This window comes from Kryptolebias marmoratus, linkage group LG21, assembly GCF_001649575.2.
Source record: "Kryptolebias marmoratus isolate JLee-2015 linkage group LG21, ASM164957v2, whole genome shotgun sequence".
Taxonomy (NCBI): Eukaryota; Metazoa; Chordata; class Actinopteri; order Cyprinodontiformes; family Rivulidae; genus Kryptolebias; species Kryptolebias marmoratus.
In genome coordinates, this window is record NC_051450.1 from 21043729 (window position 1) to 21068916 (window position 25188).

Genomic DNA, 25188 nt, shown 5'->3' on the forward strand with positions numbered 1-25188 from the left:
ATGTTCATACTTTTCAGTTGGCCAACATTTCTATAAATCCTTTGTTTTTATTGGTCTTCAGTAATATTCTAATTTTCTGATATGATGAATTTGAGATTTTCATTTGTTGTCATTTGTAATCATCAAAATTAAACGAAATAAACATTCGAAATATATGAGTTTGTATGTAATGTATGAATATAATATACAAGTTTCACTTTTTAAATGGAATTACTGAAATCAATCTACTTTTTCATGATATTCTAATTTTATGACCAGCACCTGTATATATTTTTATCTATTAATGACCAGTTTTTGTCTCCATGTAACAATTCAGTCTAAATATGCAATCAGTAAGTTAGTAATATTATGATGCATGTAGATCTTCTTAAGACCCTACACTTGTTGACCAGTGCTATAAAGCAGTGGTGTCCAATCCTGGTCCTCGAGGGCCGCTCTCCTGCATGTTTTTGTTGTTTCCCTGCTCCAACACCTGATTCAGTGGATGACTTACCCCTTCCGCAGGTCTACAGAGGCCTGTTAATCACTTATTCATTCAAATCAGGAGTGTTGGAGCAGAGAAACAGCTAAAACATGCAGGACAGTGGACCACGAGGACCAGGGTTGGGGAGCATAAATGGTGTTTATTTGGTGTTTTTGACATAAAAGATGTTACCTTTTTGAGTTTAGACATCAAGCCTCAAACCAACATGAGATTGTTTGTTCTTTCAGAAGAAAAACAGCTTTTTTATTAAATTAGGCTTCATCTTATTGAAGACGGGCCGAGCTAAGTGGACATTTTCTTCAGTTAGGTTCGCTGTAGTTAGGATGATGACTGTTAATGATTCTGGTTGGTATCGTGTGTGTAGCATCTGGGTGTGTTTGGTCCTCTGCAAATTCGAGCGACGTACGCCTTGGACAAACTGCTGAGAGAAGCTCGCGTCTATAAAACCATCCATCACATCATCAGGGACGACCCACACCGCCACAAAGATCCTGCTGAAGGTAGAATAATGTAGTTACCGTGTCTTTGTTTGTCATGTTAGCCAAATATCTCATGGACCTTTGGACGGATAACTATTGAAATCAGTCTCATTCGAGACGGCCACCACAGTAAAAAGCATTCCTTCAATGAATTCTAGGTCTTTTTTGAATTTAGGGAAGGAAAGAGTCAAATATCATATGCAAAGTTGCAGTTAAGGCAACATAAACAAAAAAAACAGGTCCAGAATGGAGCTTACAGGAAGATGTAGGTGAACCAACCATGTATTTGCATGTTTTTTATACAAAGCTGGCTGTTTTATCACAGCTTTCAGTAAATAAACACTTAGCGGCTTGATAAAACTCAACATCCTGTATATTTTATTGTTTTTACCCTGTGCTGAAATGATGCTAACTCCTGAATCTCTCATAAAGAGACACACACAGGAGGCTACTGATGTAAACACCCACTCACCTTCAAAATAAAAGCTCTGCCAAAGCAACAAAACCTCTCGTAAATTAGCCACTTCTTGAATAATAAAAGATCACTTACTGTTCACATATTTTTTTTAAAAAAAAGCTTATTTTCTTTACCTGCTTCCTCTCTTACAGTGATACCAGAACTGGACCAGTGTGTTGGTGCTTCGTCGCTATGGCAACAGTGCGTAGGGGATGACTGCCTGTATTGTGTCTCCACTGAGCGGTTCATGAGCACACTGTTTACACTCTACTCCGGTTTCTTGTGCGAGAGAGCAGATACAGGTAAAACTGCACCTGTGTGTGCGCGGTCCACATGTTCGGTGTGTGCAACGTTAACGCCTGCGTCTGTGTTTTTCCAGTGCTCCTGTGTCTGGTTGAGCGGGTTCTGGAGCAGAGGTTAGCGCAGCGGGGCCGCAGAGACGAGCCGGTTGTGACTCTGTTCCAGCTGTGGAATTACTTGGAGTCTAATGGCATCAATGACGTGGAGTCTCACATCATCGCTCTTGCAGAAGAGGGTGAACGCACACACATGTAAACAGTAAATAATGTTATACACTTTTTATTTGTGACTAATTTTCGTTAATAACCTTTCGACAGTGGATTTGGTGCAGAACCTGCTGTCGAGGGACCAGGATGTGATCACAGAGACTCTGCACCTTCCTTCAGAGTGCAGCCTGAAGAGGGAAGGACTGAAAACCATCGCCAAATTACTGACAGATCCACGAGAGAAGGTGCTGGCCTCTGCCAGCTCGGTGCTGAGAATCCTGGCTGGTCAGCACAAACAGAGAGAGCAGGTGATGGATGGGCTCCTATTAGGAAGCATATATTCTGTAGATACCAGCAACACTTGGACTTGGTGTATTACAGACAGTAATCTCTGCATACTTTACTTCCTCAGGCTTTGTTGAACTGTTTGGAGATGTTGGAAGATGACGAAGTGGACACCAGAGTTTGTGGATGCAAAGCCTTAGCATGTCTCAAGGTAGAAACAGCCAAACTATGCAGAGCATCTCCGTCTTGACAAAACAATGTTTATTGGTTCAGGGGTGTTCATATTCAATAAGGATATAAACAAAACTTGGATTTGCTAGGGAAAGGACATCACTTTCCCAGCTATGAGGACAGTAATCTTCAATCCTTACAGCTGTGTTTGATCTTTGTCATCCCAGGCTACAGAAAGCATTGAACAGCTGATGTATCTCTGTGAGAATGACAACAATGACGTTCAAGAAGCTGCCATGCAAACACTGCTGGAGCTGGGTAACACTAACCACAATATTCCTCTTATACATGCAAAATAACAAGGGTGTAACCATGCAAATCAACAGTTTTAGGCAAAATTAACGAAAAGAAAGACACGTTTCTGTCTTGGTTTCTATCTTTCAGCTTTGTTTAACAAAAAGTGTTTTCCAGAGTGTAACGCAATTAAAACACACCCCTCTTCTGTGTATTCTCTGGAGCAGGTGATGAAGGGAAGACGGCTCTCAGACGTTTGGGGATGTCTCAGGACATTATACCGGACTCTCCGCTCCCAGACTCCTGGCCGGACCGGCCTTCTACGAGCGCATATGAGCATCAGTCTAATACAGCATACTAACAATCGTTCATTAAACATGGTGGGACCAAAATATCAGCTGTGCTGCTCCGCGTCCCACTGGAAGACCAGCTCTGTGACCAACACTTTATTATAAACCATCCGCACCACAAGAGAAGACATCAAGCTTTCTCTGCATTTAACCTTTAAAATCAATTAGTCATAAAGACAAAGTTTATCAAATGCTTGATAACTTTTATCACTCTTATAGACAAAGGCTTCATAAGTGCTGTCCCCAGAAAACACTAAAAGTAAAAACATCTGGTATTTATTGGGTACAAACCTGGTACTTACCTGGTATTTACTGGGTACTTACAGGGTATCTTCATGAACTGGGCTGTATTATGAAATAACTTGTTACAGTGTACTTACAAGGCCTGGTACATACCTTGTACTTTTTGAGTACAAACCTGGTACCTAAGGGTATGTGCCTGGTGCCAACAGAGCACATACCTGGCACTTTATGGGTTACTTATGGGGTTGAATCCTGGTAGTTACCGGACATCCCTGGGCTAGTACGTGGCAATTACGGGCTACATACCTGGTACTTACTGGGTACCTGTGGGGACCAGGATTTACTGTGAAGTGACTTGTTACTTTTGGAGTACATACCCAGTATCTATGGGATACAACCTGGTACCTTCCAGGTACAAACCTGATACTTACTGGGTACCTACAGGGACTGAGCTGTGTTATGAAGTGACTTGTTACACTGTACTTCAAGGGTATTTACCCTGTACATACCTGGTACTTAGCAAAAATGCCCTAAAGATAGATGCTATCATATTAAAAACAAGCTTTCTTTTAATTGTTTGAAAAATTGTGATTTTAATTGGTTTTCTGGATGTTCAGAGTAAATGTTACTTTATGAGGACTTGTGTTTTTTCTACAGCCCAACCCTCCTGTATAAATTGGATTAATATTTGGCACATAACTTCTGCAAAGACTACTTTCAGCAAGACTTTAACCCCATTTTGCAGGGAAGGGAAACCAAGAACTTAGAACCAAACAACTAAAACCAGCGATCATGAGTTGTCATTACTGCTGACAGACACCAATCTACTGATGCTAGAAGGAAAATATTCTTGTACCAAGTTTACCAGTCCAATCTGGAGTTAAATCTTTTATTTTTTACACATTTTATCATCAACTCAGGTCAGCAGGGCAGCTCAGGATGTCATGTTGAAGCTAATTATTGTTATCTGACTCACAACGGAAAAAAACCCTCACGTATTCTGTTTCACGAGCCTTTATCTCGATTGTTACTGCTGTTGCAACACATTAAAAAAGATAGAAAGCTGTTACAAACATTTACCTTTCTTTGTTGTTTTTATTTGAGCACGGCACAACTTTATGTCAGATATCTTTATAGTTCTGTATCTGCTTTATTATATATAAAGCATATATATATATATATATATATATATATATGAAGTATTTTTCTTTATTTTAGCTAAGAAAAGCTTTTTTTTTTACCCAATAATGTGTCTGTTGTCACTGAATATCATCCAAACAGTTCGAAAAACAACAAATGTGCAAAATAAAAGAGTACAAATACAGATAAAGAGTACTATGTACAGATAATTCAACTGAAATATAGTGATTTTTCAAATAAAAAGTTGTGAACGTTGCTGTGTTATGTAATCCTGAGACATTCTCCACATCTAAGCACTTTGTATCGCCTTGTTGCTGAAACGTGATTTATAAATAAATTTGACTTAATTGATTTAAAAATTTAAAAATGCATGCAAAATATTTTAAATATTCTAACACATTTTATTCCTTTTCTTGTTGTTTTCCTCCCCCAGTAAACTGTGTTGCCCCTGGTGTCTAAGTTTGGGTTTTCTTGGTCTTTGTGTTCCGATAATTTCCCTCTTGTTTCGTTGTCATTGATGGTTATCTGATATAATGGGGTGTGTTTTTTTTAACATGCTGTTAGTCCTGACAGTAATCTACAAGAATACGGTGGATTTCCCTTTAAATGCATGCATAAAACAGCAAACTGCAAATCCTTAACCTGCAAAAGACGTCCAGTCCTTTGATGAATCCAGGTGCATAAATAAATGTTTGATTCTTTAATTTATTGCTCAACAGATGAGTTTTAAAGTCCTCCCTTATAGGATGACTACCTGATGTGAAACTAATAAAAATAAAGTGACTTCCTCTTTCATATGGTCAGGGTGTGAGATGAAGAGAAGACGTATGTTTCTTAAAGTATAAGTGTTGCTTCTGCAGCACATTTCCTTTCAAACACAGGAGGTTGTTGTTTGATCTGCTGCTGATCAACGAGAATTAACAAATTAACTGGATTTAAACCTACATTTTCTGTTCTGGCTGCAGATTATCTGGTAAGAAACATGTTTATATTTACTGACTGGATGTTTTTTTCTGATTTAAATTATCTATAATTCGGGGTTTTATTCATCAAATATAATTCTAAAAATGCATTTTTCTTGAATTGAGGTTATTTTCGGAGCAGCTCTGCAGAAGTTACTAATTTCCAACACAGTAAATTCTTTGTATGTTTGTGTGAATTTGAAGATGCCAGTAAATATTGTAAATATGTTATGTAAAAATAAATACTATCATCATTTTTATGGACCTTTCCAGAGTGAGAGATGAGGAGTCAGAGTCTGATGGCAGCTCAGTCTGTGCTGACAGTCAACATGTTACTGAGCCTCTTCTTCCCTCCAGGTGTTTCAGGTTTGTTCTCTTTCATTTGGAGAATCACAGGAATCATTTCTGAAAGATTTGGTCCTGATGTTGTTTAAAGGCTCCACATGTTACCTGCTGCAGCTCAGCTGGAGTTTGTGGATCATGAAGTTTCTCTGCAGGCAGATTTTCTGCACATTTTGTTCACCATCAGTCTGATTTTACAGGTGATTCGGCTGATTGTCGTTTTGTCAACCCAGTCCTTTTTATTACAAGACGGAAGATGGAAGCTCTGAGTGGATCCTGTTTGCAAATCCCCTGCAGATATCATACAACAGACTCAAGATATGATCCCAGAAAACCTCTGTTTGGAGTGTGGTTGACAGATAGCACCTTTTTTCCAAATTACGTTATTTTTGACAGCAGTCAGTCAGTTAACATCTATCCATTGAAGATCACTGGAAACCTGACGGAGAAAGACTGCACCACTCTGTTTCCTGATTTAAACAGAAAACATACAAACAAATACTTCTTCAGAATTAAGAACGGAGACTTCAAGGCAAGAGCTTGTGCTGATTCTGTTCAAATAACAGTTAAAGGTAAGAGTTTTCTCTTCAACACTAAAGTCACAAAAATTTGTTACAGCTTCACCAACAACCTCCGAACACGGAGGCTATTTTAAATTTTTATCAACATCAACTAGAGGAAACACCAATATTTGATATATAAGCTATAAATTTGGATTACTTTTTAAATAAAGACAATTAATTTGAAAGGAAATGTCATAGTTTGTGTAGAGTTGAACTCAGGAAGTGCAGATCGGCACAAGGATTTTGAGTAAAACTTAAAGATTTTACTAGAAAAAACAAAAAGGCTGGCATGGCAGCAACAAGAAAAGAGGAAGAGGAGTACAAGAAGGAGAACCAGACAGTGAATGGCAGCAACAAGGATCCACTGAAGAGAAGTGGAGACTGACAAACTATATGGAATGGGGTTAAGGAGGAGATTGGAGACAGGAGGCTAAATGATGACAGTAAACAGGTGTAGATGGGCGTGGCAGGCTGACCAAAATTACTGAAGGAGGAAGTGGCTGATGGGACAGAGGACACGAGACACAAAACTGAACGCACAAGATCATAAACACCAACACAGAAAAGACAAAACATAGAGCCTAACAGGAAACACCCAATATAAAAAGTTCTGCTTTCTTGTCGAAAATTTAAAGATCGTTTTTCACTGCCTGAAAAGCAATTCTTTAAACTTTTATCAGGAATAATTTTAGCAGTTGGAATAGTTGTATTCTGTTTTGTTTTTTAAAAAGTGTTTATGATGTGAAACCCCAGATTCTGCTTGGAGTCCCAGCATTAAGATCTCAGGTGGTCTGAAGGATCTGAAGGAGAAGGAGTCTGTCTCTATAACCTGCTCAGCTTGGACTCCCTGTCCACACTCACCTCCTGAACTCACCTGGAATCTCCTAAAAACCTCTCCAAAAACAGAGACAAACACAACTGGAACCTTCACTAAAATCCAGGAGACCATCACTCTGTCAGACACACATGATGGATCCAACATCAGCTGTTCTGTCAGATATCCTGTGGATGGAGGGAAACGTAACGAGACAGCAGAAACAAATCTGCCTCTCAGTGTTTCCTGTAAGTGATCCTGTCGGCTCGTCATGGTTCAGCTGCTTCTGATGAATAAAGTTAATGTGTGTCCTGTTTTCCTCAGATGCTCCTAAAGACACCTCAGCATCCATCAGTCCATCAGGTTTGGTGTCAGCAGGTAGCTGGGTGGAGCTGAGCTGCTCCAGCAGAGCCAAGCCTCCCGTCAGAACCTTCACCTGGTTCAGGATCTGTAAAGACGGACCTGTTAAAGTTTCTGAGGGGCAGGTTTATGGCTTCAACTTCACTGAGGGAGAGAGTTTTACTGTGTGGCCACAAATGATCTGGGTAATCAGACATCAGCAGTGATCTTTCTTGGAGTTGAAGGTAAACTGTTAACTTTTTGTTTTAGTTGTTTTTATCTGATTCTATTAAATCTTAGGTGTTCTGAAGTCCATATAAAAGTATTCTGCTGAGTAATACACTCATAGAAGTCAAGAACTTCTGACTTATCAGACCACTTTGAAAATATTGAACTCTGTGTTTCACGTTATACATTTATTGAATTTATGAACATTTACCTCATCGGTTTAGATCTTAGTTTATAAAGTTAGAACACCATGAGGACATCAGTTCAGATTTGACTCGTCTGCAAACAGCAGGAATAAAGTTTCTGATCATTCAAAGCTCCATTCAGGAGAAACTGATCATCCTGTCTTTTTATAGTTTTGAAAGAGTCTCATAAGATCCATGTTATCCTGAAGATCCTGGGGACTGCAGTGCTCTGCACTTCAATCATCATCTTCTGGTGGTGAGAAACATTTATTAGTTCAGATTTTGTAATTATAGATATAAAAAAACCTTCAGCTGTTGTTCTCTGTTATTGATAATATTCATCAGTCTCATGTGTTTTCCTTTCAGCTGGTTGAAATTCTCCAACAAACCAGATGAGGTCAACTCTGAGTTTTCATCTTTATGTTGTGAATCAGTTTCAAAATACTCAGCACTTGTTTCTAAAAGCAGAAAGTTTCCTTTAAATCCTGCAGAGTAACATCCCATTTCTTTGCTGTTTCATGTCCACAGGACTCAGAAGAAGAAGCAGATCATGTCAACAGAGTGATGGAGGTCCAGGCTTTATGAGACACAAGGAGGCGAGGAAGATGTCAGGTCTTCTGTCAGACGATTGCCACAAGAACTGTTCTTGTCTGACTGCATCGTGACAAGTGGAAAGTTTCGTAGAGGGGGATTATTGAGGGATTTCTTGTTTGTTTATGTTTTTAAATCTCTTAATGCTTCAACATACTAAGACCATTTGAAAAATGTTATACTCCCAACTTTGTGGGAACAGCTTGGGGACGGTTCCTTCCTGTTCCAACATGACTGACCACCAGAGCACAAAGCAAGGTCCATAAAGACATGGATGAGTGAGTTTGGTGAGGAAGAACCTGATTGGTCTGCACAGAGTCCTGACCTCAACCTGACAGAACACCTTTGGGATGAATCAGAGCAGAGACTGAGAGCCAGGCCTTCTGTCCAACATCAGTGTCTGACCTCAGAAATGAGCTTCTGGAAGAACGGTCCAAATTTCCCATAAACTCTCCTAAACCTGTGGAAAACCTTCCCAGAAGAGTTGAAGCTGTCATACCTGCAAAGACTGGGCCAACATCATATTATACCCTATGGATTAGGAATGGGATGTCACATATTTGTGTAAATTTAGACGCGCGAATAGTTTTGGCAATATGTTTTATTTCCGCCTGTGTTAAATATGGAGTTGTAACGCTTTGGTGAATCGCTGAGTCATTCATGCCTGTAAATAATGAGGATAAATATAGCTCAACAGATGCAAAACAAAGATTTCTGCAGAATACAACAAGGTTTTGTTTTAGATAAAGGAAATGGAAAGTTTGACTGGTTTATCTGCTTTTTATATTAGTGTCAGGACTCAAATAGGAGGCTGTTGTCAGACACTTTTTTTGTTTGCTTTTCTTTTAATAAATGCAACAACATTTGCTCAGAGATCAATTTTATTAATAGACTGTCACTTTTCACAATAATCTAACAGGTATTTCAGCATTAGGGTTTATACACAGCATTTGTTTTTTATCAGCATTAGAAGCTTTTTTATTGATGCACAGAAGCAGTGAGCCGTTTTGTTTGATAAACTTTTCAATGCAATGTTTCTTTTTATTAAAAGTTCTGTCAATTTTCTGTATTTGTTTTCATTTTTATGTCACACAGATGATATTTACCAGGCCCCTTTAGCTGTATGTGACTAAAATATTTTCTCATTGTTTTGACTTTGTAATGAAAAGTTTTGGTTCTTATTTTGCCCGAGTCAACATTAGATCGAATGACCAATCAAATGTTAAAAAATGTAAACAAATTAGTAAAAAGTTGTTGACAGAGATATGAGTTTGTGTTTGGCATCATTAATATCAGAGGGTTTTGGTGGAAACTGGGTTGAGTTGGGAGACATGGAAGGTGGGGTGGATCCTCATGGTTGGAGGTAACTTGAGTCGAACTCAGAAGGGATTGATGATGGCCTCGATCTCAAAGGGTCCCTAAAAGTCTTACTGTTGGTTTTCTGGAAGTTTGTTTGAGAGGTAAACCACAGGAGGACAGCCAAACCTTCTGACCAGGAGTGTACTGAGGAGCTGGGTTCCTTCTTCTGTCAGCATTACATTGATTTTGATCAGCTGTTTGTAATAATGCTGCTTTGTTTGCTGTCTGATCTGCTGCAGAGGATACAGCTACTTCAGTCTCTTGAACGGGGAACAGTGAAAGTTGGTAACCTTGAGAGGCGTCAACAAGGTACTGTTGAACAAGGAAGTCTCCTCATGAGGACAGGAAGCATTTTTAACACTTAGGTCACTGTGAACGCCTCTCTGTTCAACTCTAATTTCTTCTTTTTCTCTCAACTGTTCCCTTTTTAGGGGTCACCACAATGAGTCATCCTCCTCCATCTAACTCTGTCTTCTGCGTCCTCTGTCCTCACTTCAACTACATCCATGTCCTCTCTAACTGCATCCATATATGTCCTCTTTGTCTCTAACATCCTTCTGTCCCTCCTCTGGACATGTCCAAACCATCTCTAACTTTATCTCCCAGTCCTTCAACCTGTGCTGGACCTCTGATGACCTCATTCCTAATCCTGTCCATCCTCGTCCCTCCCAAGGAGAACCTCAACATCTTCAGCTCTGACACTTCCTGTTCTGTCTCCAAACCAGACAACATGGCTGCTCTCACCACTGTCTGTAAACCTTTCATTTGACCTTTGACCTTTGCTGCCACTTTTTTGTCACAAATCCCTCCTGAAACTTTTCTCCATCCTGCCTGGACTCTTCTTCACCTCTTTACCACACTCCCTGTTTTCCTGGACAGTCGTCCCTAAGTCCTTGAAGTCCTGCCCCTTTGTGACCTCTGACCTTGTAGCCTCACTGTTCCACCTGCCTCCCTCTCATTCACACACAGGTCCTCTGTCTTCCTACAGTTGACTTTCATTCCTCGTGTTCCAGGTGCATACCTCCACCTCTCCAGGTTCTCCTGTTCCATGTTCTCACCACAGATCAGGATGTCTTCTACAAACATCACAGTCCTCGGGGATTCCTGCCTGACCTCATCTGTTAGTCTGTCCATCACCGGAGGAAACAGGAAGGAGCTCAGAGCCGATCCTTGATGCACTCCCACCTCCACACTGAAGCTATCTGTTACTTCTACAGGACAACTCACCGCTGTCCTGCTGTCCATAAACACGCCCACAACAACTTCTGACCAATCACACAACACTTGGTACAAACTTCTGTGAGAACCCGTTCAGCCCGGGCCTTGTGTCGCAGAAGTTTGCACTTCCTCTTCTGTTTAGGCTGGTGTGAAAATGAGCCTTCGCTCGGTATATAAATATATATATATGAATGCTGATAAAATGATCTAATTGCTGCCAGAAATATAAGTTTAACTCAGCTTGAGCCGCAGCATATTTTCCACTGCACTGCATCACTTCTTATAAAAACTGTTTAAGTTTAAAATGCAGAGATCAGATGTTTTACACAAGCTGTTTTCCTCATTTCTTGTGTGCAAAATGTGCAAAACTTTCTTTTGCATGTATGTTTCTGATCAAAACTTAAGGAAAATAATGAAATCTTTCATCTTGAAACATTTCCAACATGTTTCATCATTCAGTCGATGAAGCTCAGTTCATGTTAAAGGTTTTCTAAAAAAAAAAAAGTAACCAACAGAGTTTTTATTCTTCTTTTCTTCTCATTTCTGAACCAGAGAGTGAGCGTCAGAGAAGTGGCAAAACGTAAACGGAGGTGGTTATCTGATCAAATGATACGGTTTCTTTTTTTAACATGCTGTTAGTCCTGACAGTAATCTACAAGATTACGGGTGGATTTCCCTTTAAATGCATGTATAAAACAGCAAACTGCAAATCCTTAACCTGCAAAAGACGTCCAGTCCTTTGATGAATCCAGGTGCATAAATAAATGTTTGATTCTTTAATTTATTGCTCAACAGATGAGTTTTAAAGTCCTCCCTTATAGGATGACTACCTGATGTGAAACTAATAAAAATAAAGTGACTTCCTCTTTCATATGGTCAGGGTGTGAGATGAAGAGAAGACGTATGTTTCTTAAAGTATAAGTGTTGCTTCTGCAGCACATTTCCTTTCAAACACAGGAGGTTGTTGTTTGATCTGCTGCTGATCAACGAGAATTAACAAATTAACTGGATTTAAACCTACATTTTCTGTTCTGGCTGCAGATTATCTGGTAAGTAACGTCTTTACATTCATTGATTGTTTTTGTTTTTTCACATTTAAACATAAAATCCATGACGGTTATTTTCAGAACAACTCTGTAGAAGTTACTAAGGTCTAATGATTGTGTGAATTTGAAGATGCCAGTAAATATGTTATGTAAAAATAAATACTATCATCATTTTTATGGACCTTTCCAGAGTGAGAGATGAGGAGTCAGAGTCTGATGGCAGCTCAGTCTGTGCTGACAGTCAACATGTTACTGAGCCTCTTCTTCCCTCCAGGTGTTTCAGGTTTGTTCTCTTTCATTTGGAGAATCACAGGAATCATTTCTGAAAGATTTGGTCCTGATGTTGTTTAAAGGCTCCACATGTTACCTGCTGCAGCTCAGCTGGAGTTTGTGGATCATGAAGTTTCTCTGCAGGCAGATTTTCTGCACATTTTGTTCACCATCAGTCTGATTTTACAGGTGATTTGGCTGATTGTCATGGTAAAAACCCAGCCCTTCGTATTACAGCTCCAGAGAGGATGGAAGCTCTGAGTGGATCTTGTTTGCAAATCCCCTGTAGATATGATACAACAGACTCAAGATATGACAGCAGCAAACCAATCTATGGAGTTTGGGGGAAAACTGGGTGGTACCCTTCAAATACTATTTTTCACAGCAGTGGGTCAGTTAACATCTATCCATTGAAGATCACTGGAAACCTGAAGGAGAAAGACTGCACCACTCTGTTTCCTGATTTAGACACAAGTTATGCAGACAAATACTTCTTCAGAATTGAGAACGAACCCTTCAAGGCATCAGCTTGTGCTGATTCTGTTCAAATAACAGTTAAAGGTAAGAGTTTTCTCTTCAACCCTCCACAAAGCGAGTTACAGCTTCACCAACAACCTCTGGACACAAACAGTAGAAACATTATCAGCAGTTATAATAAATAGTTTGAAAAATCTGATTTTACAGCTATACTTTTCATATTTATTCATTTTATTCTACATTAAGTAGTAAGTTTCTGTCTGGACTGAGGATTTTGTTTGGTTTTTGACAGGTAGGATTTAATGTGTCTGCTGTCTAACATGTGTTTGATGTGAAACCCCAGATTCTGCTTGGAGTCCCAGCATTAAGATCTCAGGTGGTCTGAAGGATCTGAAGGAGAAGGAGTCTGTCTCTATAACCTGCTCAGCTTGGACTCCCTGTCCACACTCACCTCCTGAACTCACCTGGAATCTCCAACAAGACTCTCAGAAAACAGAGAAGAACCCAGATGGAACCTTTACAACTAAAATCCAGGAGACCATCACTCTGTCAGACACACATGATGGATCCAACATCAGCTGTTCTGTCAGATATCCTGTGGATGGAGGGAAACGTAACGAGACAGCAGAAACAAATCTGCCTCTCAGTGTTTCCTGTAAGTGATCCTGTCGGCTCGTCATGGTTCAGCTGCTTCTGATGAATAAAGTTAATGTGTGTCCTGTTTTCCTCAGATGCTCCTAAAGACACCTCAGCATCCATCAGTCCATCAGGTTTGGTGTCAGCAGGTAGCTGGGTGGAGCTGAGCTGCTCCAGCAGAGCCAAGCCTCCCGTCAGAACCTTCACCTGGTTCAGGATCTGTAAAGACGGACCTGTTAATGTTTCTGAGGGGCAGGTTTATGGCTTTAGTTCTACAGAGAGAGGAGAGTTTTACTGTGTGGCTGCAAATGATCTGGGTAATCAGACATCAGCAGTGATCTTTCTTGGAGTTGAAGGTAAACTGTTAACTTTTTGTTTTAGTTGTTTTTATCTGATTCTATTAAATCTTAGGTGTTCTGAAGTCCATATAAAAGTATTCTGCTGGGTAATACACTCACAGGAGTCAAGAACTTCTGACTTATCAGACCACTTTGAAAATATTGAACTTTCAATGTTTCACGTTAAACATTTATTGAATTTATGAACAGTTACGTCATCGGTTTAGATCTTAGTTTATAAAGTTAGAACACCATGAGGACATCAGCTCAGATTTGAGGGGCAGGTTTACAGACTCCATGTGACCAACGTGACTGACATGGAAAGTTATTTCTGTGTGGCTGCAAATATTCACAGCGTTTAGATCTCCTCATGGATTCCTTTAAAAAACAAAGGTAGGAGCAGAGCTCACTGTGGACCATTGTTCCCTCTTCTTTTGTGCTTCTCTATTCATTTCTTGTCAAAAAACTCAGCATATTTTTATTTCACTTATATTTGCTTCTTGTAGTCACTTGGTTTCCCCCTTTTTATGAACAGAGAGCTTTCAGTTATCAACTTGTCTCATTGTGGTGATTGCCATCCTTGTGTTCATCTGCCTGGCCATCTCCGTTTGGTGAGTATCAGTCATGAAAGACTTCAACTCGTCAGTTTGTTTCTGAGCAGAATGTTATTTCAAGGTGAGAAAATCATGAAAACATGGGATTGTTATGTTTAGTTTGATTGTTCTCACAAGCACTTCATGCCTCTAGCTTCCACCAATTCGACTTTAATGAAGTTCATCCACTTAATGTTTGTTATAAATCAGTCTCTCCGGCGGTCTTGTCTGATGTCTTCCAGGTGCTTTAAATCCAAATGTCTAACTCCAAAACAGACTGAGGTGGGTAAATGTTTGATTTCAGGGTGCAGAACTGCTCTGTGACAGAGACAACTTGTGCAAAAGTTTGTTTGTTTGTTTTTTTTAAAATACAGTGCCGAAAAGATGAGGAGGGCAACAAAACCGAGGAAGAACCCTATGAAGATATGAACTTCTTCAAGAGAAACAAAGCTTCCTCCGTCTTGGTGCAGGACAGCAGAACGTCCGAGGCTGAAAACTGCTCGACACAGACTGCAGACTCTCCAGAGGATCTCTACACTCGAGTGAGGAGGAAATGACTTCTGCCATCCCAGACATTTGTTGTCCTCTTACAGTTCAACGACAGGAAGTTCTAAACCTCCACTTCCTGCAGCTCTCATGCTTTTCTTCTTTTTTTTGTGTGTGTTTGGACTTAATTGCTCATTTAATTTGACCCAAAGGCCACGGGAGGGTTTAATACGTTGTTGTTATTCTGTCGAATACTCCTTTCTTCCCAGGTTGTCGTTTGAGTAAGCTAACTGGAGCTTATTTCCCCCCATCACACCCCCCACCGGAGCGTGGGTGGCTGCTTGCTGGGCCTGGGTGCCCAGGTTCAGTCGGGCCTCAGCTGGGGGGTGGTGGCCCTCGGGGCTCGGGTCTCTCTGTCCATGGCCGGATCTGCTTTGCGTGCTTGTCGCTTCGGGCTTTTGCATCGTGGCTGCTGGGGGTCACCTGGGACTTACCTCTGCTGCCCTCTTGGTGTCTCTTGGTGTACCTTGCACTGTGTACTTTCCATTGAAGTTATAACCATTATTATATACTGCGTATGCTTTCTGTTGTTGTGGATTCTTTGTTGTGTTTTCTCTTTCCTCAGGTCCCGAGGCAGATTTCAAGGGTGTTGACTTGTTTTATCTCTATGCCTTTTTTTTCTTCAAACCTTTTCCTCCATCTCTTTTTTTCCCCCTTTCTCATCTGTGTGTCCATTACAATTGATATAAACCCAAAGCAATTGTTAATAAAGTGAACATCATAGCAAAAGCTGAAATGCTCCGCTTGTGAAAGCGGATCTTTTGGGTCTTACTTTGACAATCAGATGACAATTCTGAGTGCCACCCACCCGGACAGGACATGTTAAAAAAAAAAAGTGTAAGCTAACACACGCACTCGCCTCAGGTCCTTTCTGAATAAATCTACGTCACTGACCACCGAGCTACCACAGCCCCTTAATGCTTTAAATAGTTTACATTTCCTGTTTTATGCATTGTGTTATCATTGCTTGGCATTCAACCTGATTTCTGTCATAGATTTATGATTTTAAGTACGTTAGGAAATTTTTATGTTGTGAAAATTGTTGTTAATTAGCATAAGTGAGCCATTTCATTTTGTTTATGCAACCTTTATTTGCTGTCAGTTTTATTTGTTTATGTTGTTACACAGGCGGCATTCACCACGATCTTTCATTTTTATGTAAATAAAATATGTTTTTGTTTCTAACTGAAAGTTTTGTTTGTGATTTTGCAGGATTGTTTAAATGAGCGCGGGGGTGGGGTGGGGTGGGGGGTCATGTGACAAAGCTGTTAAAATGTGAAAGAAATGTAAAATAAGAGAATTTAAAACAAAGTAATAAAGTTTTTGACATAGATATGAGTTTGTTTGACATCATAAATACACAAAATATTATTTATATATGATCAAAATACAGAACATTTTATCGTCACTTAATTACTAGTTTAAGAAGAACATTAAGAGCCTTATGAGTGAGAAGAGTTGAGGTTCTTCATCAGATTGTGGTGTTTTTATTTCAAACTGTCAGACTGATAAAGTCTCACTAGGAACAAGTTAAACCCTCACACAAAATGGTAAAAAAAAAAAAAGCTGATAAAATTAGGCTTTATGTTGTTTTGGGGTTGCTTTAAACTAAAAAGAAAGATATCTTAAGCACCACGGCATGTGATGAAGCATAATATTCTGCATAAGGGAACAGAGAGGATGTACCCTGAGCCCTCGAGCAAACACCAAACAGAGAGAGAAATATGTGGCTGTCAGTTTGATCGTGGTGAGATGTGCTGAAGGAGAGGCAGATGGGATCAAGGTAGGCGTGGGGTTACATCGAGCATCAGCTTTTTGTTTGCAGTGAGATAAGGCAGGAGTCCTAACGGGCTGTGATGATTCTGCAGTGGGAGTAAGGAGCAGGTGGAAGTGAGTCTGGAGAGGTGAAAGCTCTGGAAAGAAGAGGATTTAAAGTCAGCAGAAGCTAGACAGAATCTATGTGTGACTGAGAGTGACTGGATGAGTTCAATCAGCTAAAAGCAAACACAAGAGGTGAAGAAAAGATCTGTGACAGAAGGATCCCTCCGAGGGTCAAAGGGAAGGTTAGTGAGACCTGCTACGATGTTTGATTTGGAGACGGCAGCGCCGACAAAATGGACAGGATTAGAAACGAGTACCAAGTAGCTATATTATTAACTAATAAATTAAATGAGGTTCTGGATGGGACCCTGAGTTTAGGAACTTATAATGGATGTGTTACATGGTAAACAATTTGGATTTTATCATTTAACATTAGTATTTAAATGATAGTGCCTCCACTTAGCAAGGACATTTATGATTTTACAAACCTTGGGAGTACCTGTGAAGAAAGTACACCTTAAGAAGAACACAAAAATGACCACAGGAAGTAACTTTAGATTAACCACTGAACACACAGACAAATGCACAACAAAAACATGAATCCTGAACTTCTCAGTGTCAGTTAAATTCCTAACTGTTTCCATCAGAAGCTGTTTATTTCACCTCTTCAAAACAGACAAAACAAAGAGCTGTTGTTTGGGAGGTGTTACCCAAAACACGCCCCTTAAAATAAAAACACAAACACTGGTTGGTTTGGTTTTACTCACAGATCCTCGGCTTCAGAAGGAATAAGGAAATAAAGATGATGGGATCCGTCTGCAGCATGATCAGAGATGATGAGGAAACCAAAAAGGTGTTTGCAGATAGTCATGAAGGCTGAAGATGGCGGCAACAGTCGGATTAATCTGCCTTCCGGCGGCTCCAAAACGGACTTCCTGGTCCTCTGCATATATTATCAGTTTTTTTAGTCCCCTTAATTTCATCTATAAAGCTCATTTACTTATCATGTCTAGTCTGTGAGCGCTTATATTAGCAAACATTAACATAAATAACGAGGCGCGGTCATGTTAGCAAAGTGCTAACTTCCGCTAGCATGCTAATTACACTTAAAATTCTGCGTTTTAACAAACTATATCAGTTTGAAGCAGAACGAAATATGCATATGAAGGTATTTACCTTCTGCGTGAATGTAGAAGTCCTTCAGCCGTTGATAACTCTGTATTATCTAAAGAATTGGACTGATTTATGCTAAAACACAGCACAATTTAATGGTTAGATTCAGCGGGACGTTCAACTTCCATAAACTTTATTGACAATGAACTTTATTAACAATGACAACACCTTCCCAGCCTGATTGATTAAAGACTGTTAATCCTTACACGTTTTTTGTCTGTTTTCTTGTTTGTATCACTGCTACAATCATCTTCCCACCATCAAAAACCTGTATTGTATAATAAAAATTATGTAACTTTTTTTAAAGAAAAGCCAAAACAAAGTAAATACTTTTACAAGGTGCTGTACCTTTTATTACTCAAGTTGCTGCAAAAAAACAAACAAGTCGTCATTTCCACATTTGGACATATTTATTCATTGCACTGTGTTAAAAAAAATGTTTTTAAAACACCCGATAATCTCGGTGGCAGGCATTGGTCCAGGTTTTCACATTTTGTGTGTAAACATCAGCTGAAATTATACAATTTAATTACAAACGTTACAGAGTGAATAATGCAGATAAATCTTTGGCCCCTGGGGAAATCTGAAGAGCTTAGAAAAAATAGGTAATTTCATGAGGAGATAGTGTGCTTAAAGAGTTGATGCTGACTTTTTAAGGCTTTCAAAGAGTAAAAGTTGGTTAAACTGGTTGGTTTTCGGCCTGTAAACACCAGCATTCAGACGCTGGATCATTAAAAAGGCACCAGAAGGTTGATTGTACTCCATGCTGGCTGTGTAAGGATGGAGGTAGAGACTTTAGTTTTTCTGTCAGAGACAAACCTCACTCCTACCACACACTCAGCACCAGCTGCATTCGTGCAAACCTGTTGTTCAAAATGTTGCCTAAAGATTTTCCTTCATGCAGTAAACAGCAGGGGGCGCTGACTGTGATTCCATGCACAGAGAGAGTTTAAAACTGGCACTGAATGACTCAATCTTTAACTGTTTTCTGATAAGCAAAAAGAAGCGCCGTGTGGCCTTTTAGTCAGGTGTCCCAACCTGATTTTTACTTTCTCACTGATTACACTTAAAATGGACGTTTTAGCTAATCTGGTCCAGACTTCTCTGTGTATATAAATCCAGTCAGAGGTTCTGATTTTACCCTGTTGATCTGAATCCTGCCTCCTCACTGCTCATTGTTTAACTGTGAACTCTGTCCTCCAGCGCCTTCAGCTCGGCCTCCACCTGACCCGGCAGATCGGCTCCGACCTGCTGAGTAAAGTAGGCTCTCAGCTCCTTGGCCTCGTTCTGCCAGAACGGCTTGGGCACGTGGAACAGAGCCCCCATGTCGACTTTCCCGCTCAGGCCTTTGGTGTCGATGGCGCCGTTTTCCGGCACCCAGCCGATGATGCTCTTCTTGGCCGCCTGGTCCTCCCTCTCTCTGCCGCAGCGCTTGAAGATCCACTCCAGCACGCGGGAGTTTTCCCCGAAGCCTGGCCAGAGGAAGGCGCCGGTCGACGGGTCCTTCCTGAACCAGTTGACGTGGAAGATCTTGGGCAGCTGAGTGGGGGCCTTTCGGCTCTGCATGCTCAGCCAGTGAGAGAGGTAGTCGCCGAAGTTGTAGCCGAAGAACGGCCGCATGGCGAAGGGGTCATGCATGATCACTTTACCTGGACGGAAAATAAACACTGGTGAAAAACCTGATGACGCTTTAGACCAGGGGTGGCCAATCCTGGTCCTCACGGCCACCATCCTGCAGGTTTTACTTGTTTCTCTGCTCCAACACACCTGATCTGAATAAATGGGTGATTAACAGGCTTCTGCAGAACAAGAAGAGGTAATTTAACCTCTGAATCAGGTGTGTTGGAGCAGGAAAAAAGGAAAACCTGCAGGATAGTGGCCCTCCAGGACCCTGCTTTAGACACAAGAATCTCCTATAACACTTTAAACTTCAACAAGTCTTTTATTTTACCAAAAGGGTCGAGTTTAAGGATTTATACCTTTATGCTCAGCAGCTGCCGTGGCCTCAGATCTCATTGCCGCTCCAACAAACACTCCGTGCTGCCAGTTGAAAGACTCGTAGACCAGAGGAACTCCTGAAAACACCGACATTTTGTCCCGTTTACTGCACAGCTGCCTTCTGTTTCAAATGTTCAGCAAGGAACCTGAATATAATCTTCAACAGTTGAGTCAGAGGAGCACAAACCTTCAGGCCTCCTGCCTCCGAAGATGATGGCGTCGATGGGAACCCCCTCCTCGCTCTCCCACTGGGGGTCGATGATGGGACACTGAGCCGCCGGGGCGCAGAAACGGGAGTTGGGGTGGGCACAAGGTGTTGAACTTCCTGTGGACAGACAGGAAACAACGGTCTCATTTACACCCTGTCTTCAGTGGTTGATATTGTCCCTTTTATTTAGCTGGGAACTACTTAAAAAAAAGCAAACTTTAGGGGTACAAAGGTTTGTCCCTGAGGTGGCACCTGTCTGTACCTTTTACAGATCAGTCTTAGACCTCTGATGGCTGTCCTGTACGCTGAATAACATGTCCAAAAAGGGTACAAATAGGACTTCTTCCAGTCCCAACATGGACCTTGTGAGTCAGCGGGACGTCCAAGCCAGCGAGGAGACGCTGACATGTCTCTCAGTCATTGTGGACCAAGGTTTTCCCAACCAAGACTCAAACCCTGGAGCTTCTTTTAATTTATATACAAGTATCTGGTAAATGAAAGGCTTAGTTTTCACCCACCGCCTTTTATACCAGGGTCTTTTTGGTCCAATCTTGACTAAGGCTGATTAGCTGTGGCAGCCATCTTGAATCAGGCTGACTCAAATTTTTACCATAACTGTTCGAACAGTCAAATGTTTGTTAAGATTGGTTTATTTTTCTATCTTTAATTGACCTTTAAACACTGTTTGGACATTTCAACCACCAATCATTGGAGTCACAAGCGTCTGCTGCTACATTTGGGCTAAAAAGTTTGTAAAATACTGATTTAGAATAATCAGGATACATAGAGTGTGTTTGTTTTAGTACCCAGGAACATAAATCTACCTGTCAGGCCTTTAAAAGGTGAACAGTTACCTTTTTTAACCACTAGATGGTGCTGCACACTCTGTTCAGAACAAGAAGACTGTTGACAGAGAAATAAAAAAATATTACCTGACTTCCAGGTTTTGCCGTGCCAGTCTGTAAGCGATATTCCAGAACCAGGGAGGTCAAGCCCCTCCCACCACACGCCGCCGTCACTCGTCTCGCCAACGTTGGTGAACACCGTGTTCCTGGAAATGGTGGCCATGGCGTAAGGGTTGGTTTTATCCGAGGTGCCCGGAGCGACGCCGAAGAAGCCGTTCTCCGGGTTGATGGCCCGGAGTTTACCTGCAGACAGAAGACGTTTAGCTCACCGGAGAGGCGAAGTTACGGCGCGCGAGCGTGTCACTCACCTTGGCTGTCGAACTTCATCCAGGCGATGTCGTCGCCCACGCACTCCACCTTCCAGCCCGGCAGGGACGGCTTCATCATGGCCAGGTTGGTTTTCCCGCAGGCGCTGGGGAAGGCCGCCGCGACGTAACGCTTCACGCCCTGAGGGTTGGTGATTCCCAGGATCTGAGGACAGACGACAGACTAGAGCTACCAAAACGGCGCCAACTCTGTCACTTCCCAACGAGACGATGTCGGCGTGAAACTGTCAGGACAGGCAGCAGGTTCCTGCTCTCACCAGCATGTGCTCAGCCAGCCAGCCCTCATCCTTGGCGATTCGTGAGGCGATTCGGAGGGCGAAGCACTTCTTCCCGAGGAGAGAGTTCCCTCCGTAACCGCTGCCGAAGGACAGGATCTGCCTGGTGTCCGGCAGGTGGGATATCAGGACCTTGTCGGGGTTGCAGGGCCAAGCGTTGACCAGAGGAGCTGATGGAGGCGAGAAGAAATGAGAATCATCAGGATGGCTGCCGAAACTTTCTGAAGAAGCTAAAACTGAGCCGTTAAAGCTCAAAGAAGCAGAAAATCCATCCAGCCATCCATTTTCTTCACCTGCTTCATCGTTCTGGGTCACAGGGAGCAGAAAACTGGCTAAAAGTAGCAAAACACTGGCTAAAAGTAGAAGAAGTCCAGCTAAAAGCTAACAGTAGCTAAAAGAAGCAAAATGGTAACTAGAAGTTAAAAGCAAGGCTCGCTAAAAGCCTAAAGTAGCCAAACACTAGCTGAAAACAGCTAAAGGTTAGCTTAAAGCTTAAAGAAGCAGAACAGGAGCTAACAGCTAAAAGTAGTAAAAGGATAACTAAAGGGTAAAATTAGCTAAATGTTAGCTAATTAGCTTAAAAGTGACAAAAGTAGTAAAGGGTTAGTTAACAGCTAAAGTACCAAAACTGATCTAAAAGCAGCAAAGTCAGCTTAAAGCTAAAAGACTAGCTAAAAGCTAACATTAGCATAAACAGAGCTCTTATACTGAAGCAGACTTCAAAGAGAACAATGTTTTTGAAGGACTAGAAGAGATTTACGTCTATTTATTTGGGGGAAATATTTGTAAATAAAGTGAAATATTTTTAAAAAGTCTAAAAGTTACAAAAACCAAACGTCAGAGCACCCATCTGCTGAACGAGCCGAATGTTTGCATATAAACAGATGCCAGTATACAGAAGTTCAACACAATAAAAGACAGAAAATCTGCACCTTTGAGAGGAAAAGGTTGCCCCACAGAGTGCTGGCAGCGGACGAACTCCACTCCTTCAGAGAGTTTCTTCAGAACAGGAGCCCCCATACGAGTCATGATCCCCATGCTGGCCACGACGTACGGCGAGTCCGTCACCTGGAAGACACGCACTGTCCTCCTCAGCCTGATGCACAGCTCCACTCTCCACCACAATAAACCAGGTCATCAGAGACAACCCCAACAAGCAGGATTATTGTTTTATTGCAGTTCGTACCTGGACGCCATATTTACTCAGCGTGGAGCCGACAGGACCCATGCTGAAGGGAATCACATACATGGTCCGACCTGGAGGGACAACACGATGAACAACACATTAAAGATGACTGTTTTCATCTTCCTGATCGCCCGCAGCCCTGCAGAAATGGCCCGATGCACACTTTGTTTATAACAACACGCAAACACGTGGCGTGACGCACAATCCTGCAACTGTTTCCATGCAATCTATAAAACACGCACAATAACAAAAAGAATCTGTCTAAACGCTGCTTAATAACTTAAGAAAAACAGGCTGCGATGTTTGATTTAATGCAGCATCGCTTCACATATCCTGAATAACCTGAACTGAACAGTTACAGTTGAACGTGACGGACAGAAGGGAGGGAAGTACATGAAAGAATAACACGTTCTTTTGTCTGACCAACCTACCTGCCATGCAGCCCGGGAAGCGATCCTGCCTGGCTCTCTGCCAGTCTGACTCGCTCATCCAGTTGCCCAGTTGGCTCTTCGCCCCGTCAGCAGGGACGGGGATCGTGTCCCTCTGGTTCTTGGTCACGATCACGGTCTTGCTCTCCACCCGGGCCACGTCCTTCGGGTCTGTGCGAGCCAACCAGCTGCCAGACAAAGAGTGGATGCAGATAAACCACTTGGCGGGTGGACGGCGGCCCGCGGTCGCACGGTTCTTACCAGTTCTCATATTTGGGAAGCCTCTTGATCATCCTGTCCCTCTCCAGGCCGGCCAGGATGTTGGCCGTCTCCTCCGATGTCCCCGTCACCACATGGACGTTGGCAGGTTTGCACTCGTCCACCGCTCCCTTCACAAAGTCGGCCACCGCCGCCGGAAGTGAGGGGATGGAGGCCAGGGATCGAACCCCGACACTTGTCCCAACACCTCCTCGCCTGAAAAAGAAGGACAGCGTAAGACCGGGGTGTCCAACTCCATTCCTCAGGGTCGCTCTCCTGCAGGTTTCAGACGTGTTCCTGCTTTAAAACACCTGGTTTAAATGGACGACTTGTTGCCATGCTCCTGGAGAACCTGATGATTTAGTGAGGAGGTACTATTTATGGGATTACACAAAACAAAACTGACTAATAATGGAACTAAATACCTTAAAAGGTATATTGTCGTCTGCCTTGCATGCCAAAGTTTCAATCAAAGATCTCTGATCGTGCTCAGAGTGTGTTGGTAAAGACAGACAAATGAGCACAAACACACACTCAGCCCAAACTGAAAGCCTCATTGTGACTCCTGTGCATAAAGGGAGGCCTGCAGGGAGCCATCCTTTTGTTTGTTAGCAGGATAATATTCACTGATACACGCCAGCGAGAAGGCTGTTGTTATGTTTACTGCCTAAACACAAGCCTGCAAGCGATAACCCCACCAAAGAGTCTTTTCATCTGCTGCAGTTCAACTCTATCCAATCCTGTTTTTCCACAAAATAAAGCATTAGAGAAGATGCATCACTGTAAAAGTGTTTAGTTGGGCAGGTAGTACGAGTCAAACCGCTTCTCTCTGATTGATGTCCCAAAGCTCGACACCATTGTTGAACCAACAGCACGCACGTCCCTCCCAAAACTTACACAAACATGGACCGCACACACACTGCAGGTAAACACGTACGCCAAGGAGGCACGCTGAGACAAAGTGTGAATCCTGACATGCATGAGGGCAAAGAGTTGGATGCAGTTGATAAAATCAGGGTCCAAACTTCCTCTGGGCTTCTACTTTGACCCCCGTTTAACCATTGATGTGAGAGGAATTAATCATCAACGCATCAGGCTGAGTCTGAGCAGGTGTACTGAATCCAGCTGCCTCGTATAAAACATATCAGGGTCGCCATTCTGCCTGACGGAGGCCTTAATACCAGGACTTGTGAGGAAATCATGGAAGTACAGATAATATTGACAAACACGAGCAGCATTTGAGCCGTGTGAGGCTCTGACACCAACGTGCCAACACACAATGAAAAAGCCGACACCAGGATGTTGCTTTGTGGTCACCGTGTACCTTCAGCACGTGAGCACGTTCTTCGATGGCTCACCTTTGGACCTCGGACAGGTGAGGCTGATAGAGGCGTTCGTTTTGCTGACGTCTGGTCAAAAACGAAATCCCTGCAACAGCAACTCAAGCTTTAAACTGTCCTGACCAAAGAAATGATCCAATCAACCACTAATCAGTGACGGAAACTGAACAAATAATGATGTCAGTGTCTCAGATTGACCTTTGACCTTCAGTACAAAGAGACTTTATTTGTGTTTTCTGAGATATTAGATGAATCGGTCCCTTCAGTGAAAGTCTGGAGCCTGTTTCAGTCCACGCTGTGAATCAATCTGTCATGCAGCTAATTACAGAAACCAGCGGGGGGGGGGGGGGGGGG

General features: G+C 42.0%; 3 protein-coding genes and 1 pseudogene across 3 annotated transcripts in view; 3 read left to right on the top strand and 1 right to left on the bottom strand.

The window, feature by feature from the left end:
- LOC108245415 (rho family-interacting cell polarization regulator 1-like) overlaps nucleotides 1-4664 on the top strand; it is a 15398-nt gene extending 10734 nt beyond the window's left edge. The window contains exons 17-23 of the mRNA XM_017432314.3: nucleotides 849-984; nucleotides 1573-1722; nucleotides 1800-1955; nucleotides 2038-2234; nucleotides 2339-2422; nucleotides 2610-2700; nucleotides 2904-4664. Coding sequence (XP_017287803.1) covers nucleotides 849-984; nucleotides 1573-1722; nucleotides 1800-1955; nucleotides 2038-2234; nucleotides 2339-2422; nucleotides 2610-2700; nucleotides 2904-3037 — 948 coding nt within the window. The 3' untranslated portion in view covers nucleotides 3038-4664. The remainder of the gene's footprint in view (nucleotides 1-848; nucleotides 985-1572; nucleotides 1723-1799; nucleotides 1956-2037; nucleotides 2235-2338; nucleotides 2423-2609; nucleotides 2701-2903) is intronic.
- A 973-nt stretch (nucleotides 4665-5637) lies between these two features.
- LOC108245422 lies at nucleotides 5638-8353 on the top strand (annotated as a pseudogene).
- A 3882-nt stretch (nucleotides 8354-12235) lies between these two features.
- Nucleotides 12236-13466, top strand: LOC108245421 (myeloid cell surface antigen CD33-like). The gene is made up of 3 exons (XM_037973286.1): nucleotides 12236-12339; nucleotides 12516-12887; nucleotides 13147-13466. The coding sequence occupies exons 1-3, from the start codon at nucleotides 12255-12257 to the stop codon at nucleotides 13464-13466; spliced, it is 777 nt and encodes a 258-aa protein (XP_037829214.1). The 5' UTR covers nucleotides 12236-12254.
- A 4771-nt stretch (nucleotides 13467-18237) lies between these two features.
- The window catches only part of pck2 (phosphoenolpyruvate carboxykinase 2 (mitochondrial)), a 9674-nt gene continuing 2723 nt past the window's right edge, over nucleotides 18238-25188 (bottom strand). The window contains exons 2-11 of the mRNA XM_017432357.3: nucleotides 23498-23710; nucleotides 23240-23424; nucleotides 22809-22879; nucleotides 22555-22690; nucleotides 21605-21792; nucleotides 21330-21492; nucleotides 21049-21264; nucleotides 20096-20233; nucleotides 19890-19985; nucleotides 18238-19559 (exon numbers count right to left, since the gene is read on the bottom strand). Of these exons, the coding sequence (XP_017287846.1) occupies nucleotides 19090-19559; nucleotides 19890-19985; nucleotides 20096-20233; nucleotides 21049-21264; nucleotides 21330-21492; nucleotides 21605-21792; nucleotides 22555-22690; nucleotides 22809-22879; nucleotides 23240-23424; nucleotides 23498-23710 (1876 nt within the window). The 3' untranslated portion in view covers nucleotides 18238-19089. The remainder of the gene's footprint in view (nucleotides 19560-19889; nucleotides 19986-20095; nucleotides 20234-21048; nucleotides 21265-21329; nucleotides 21493-21604; nucleotides 21793-22554; nucleotides 22691-22808; nucleotides 22880-23239; nucleotides 23425-23497; nucleotides 23711-25188) is intronic.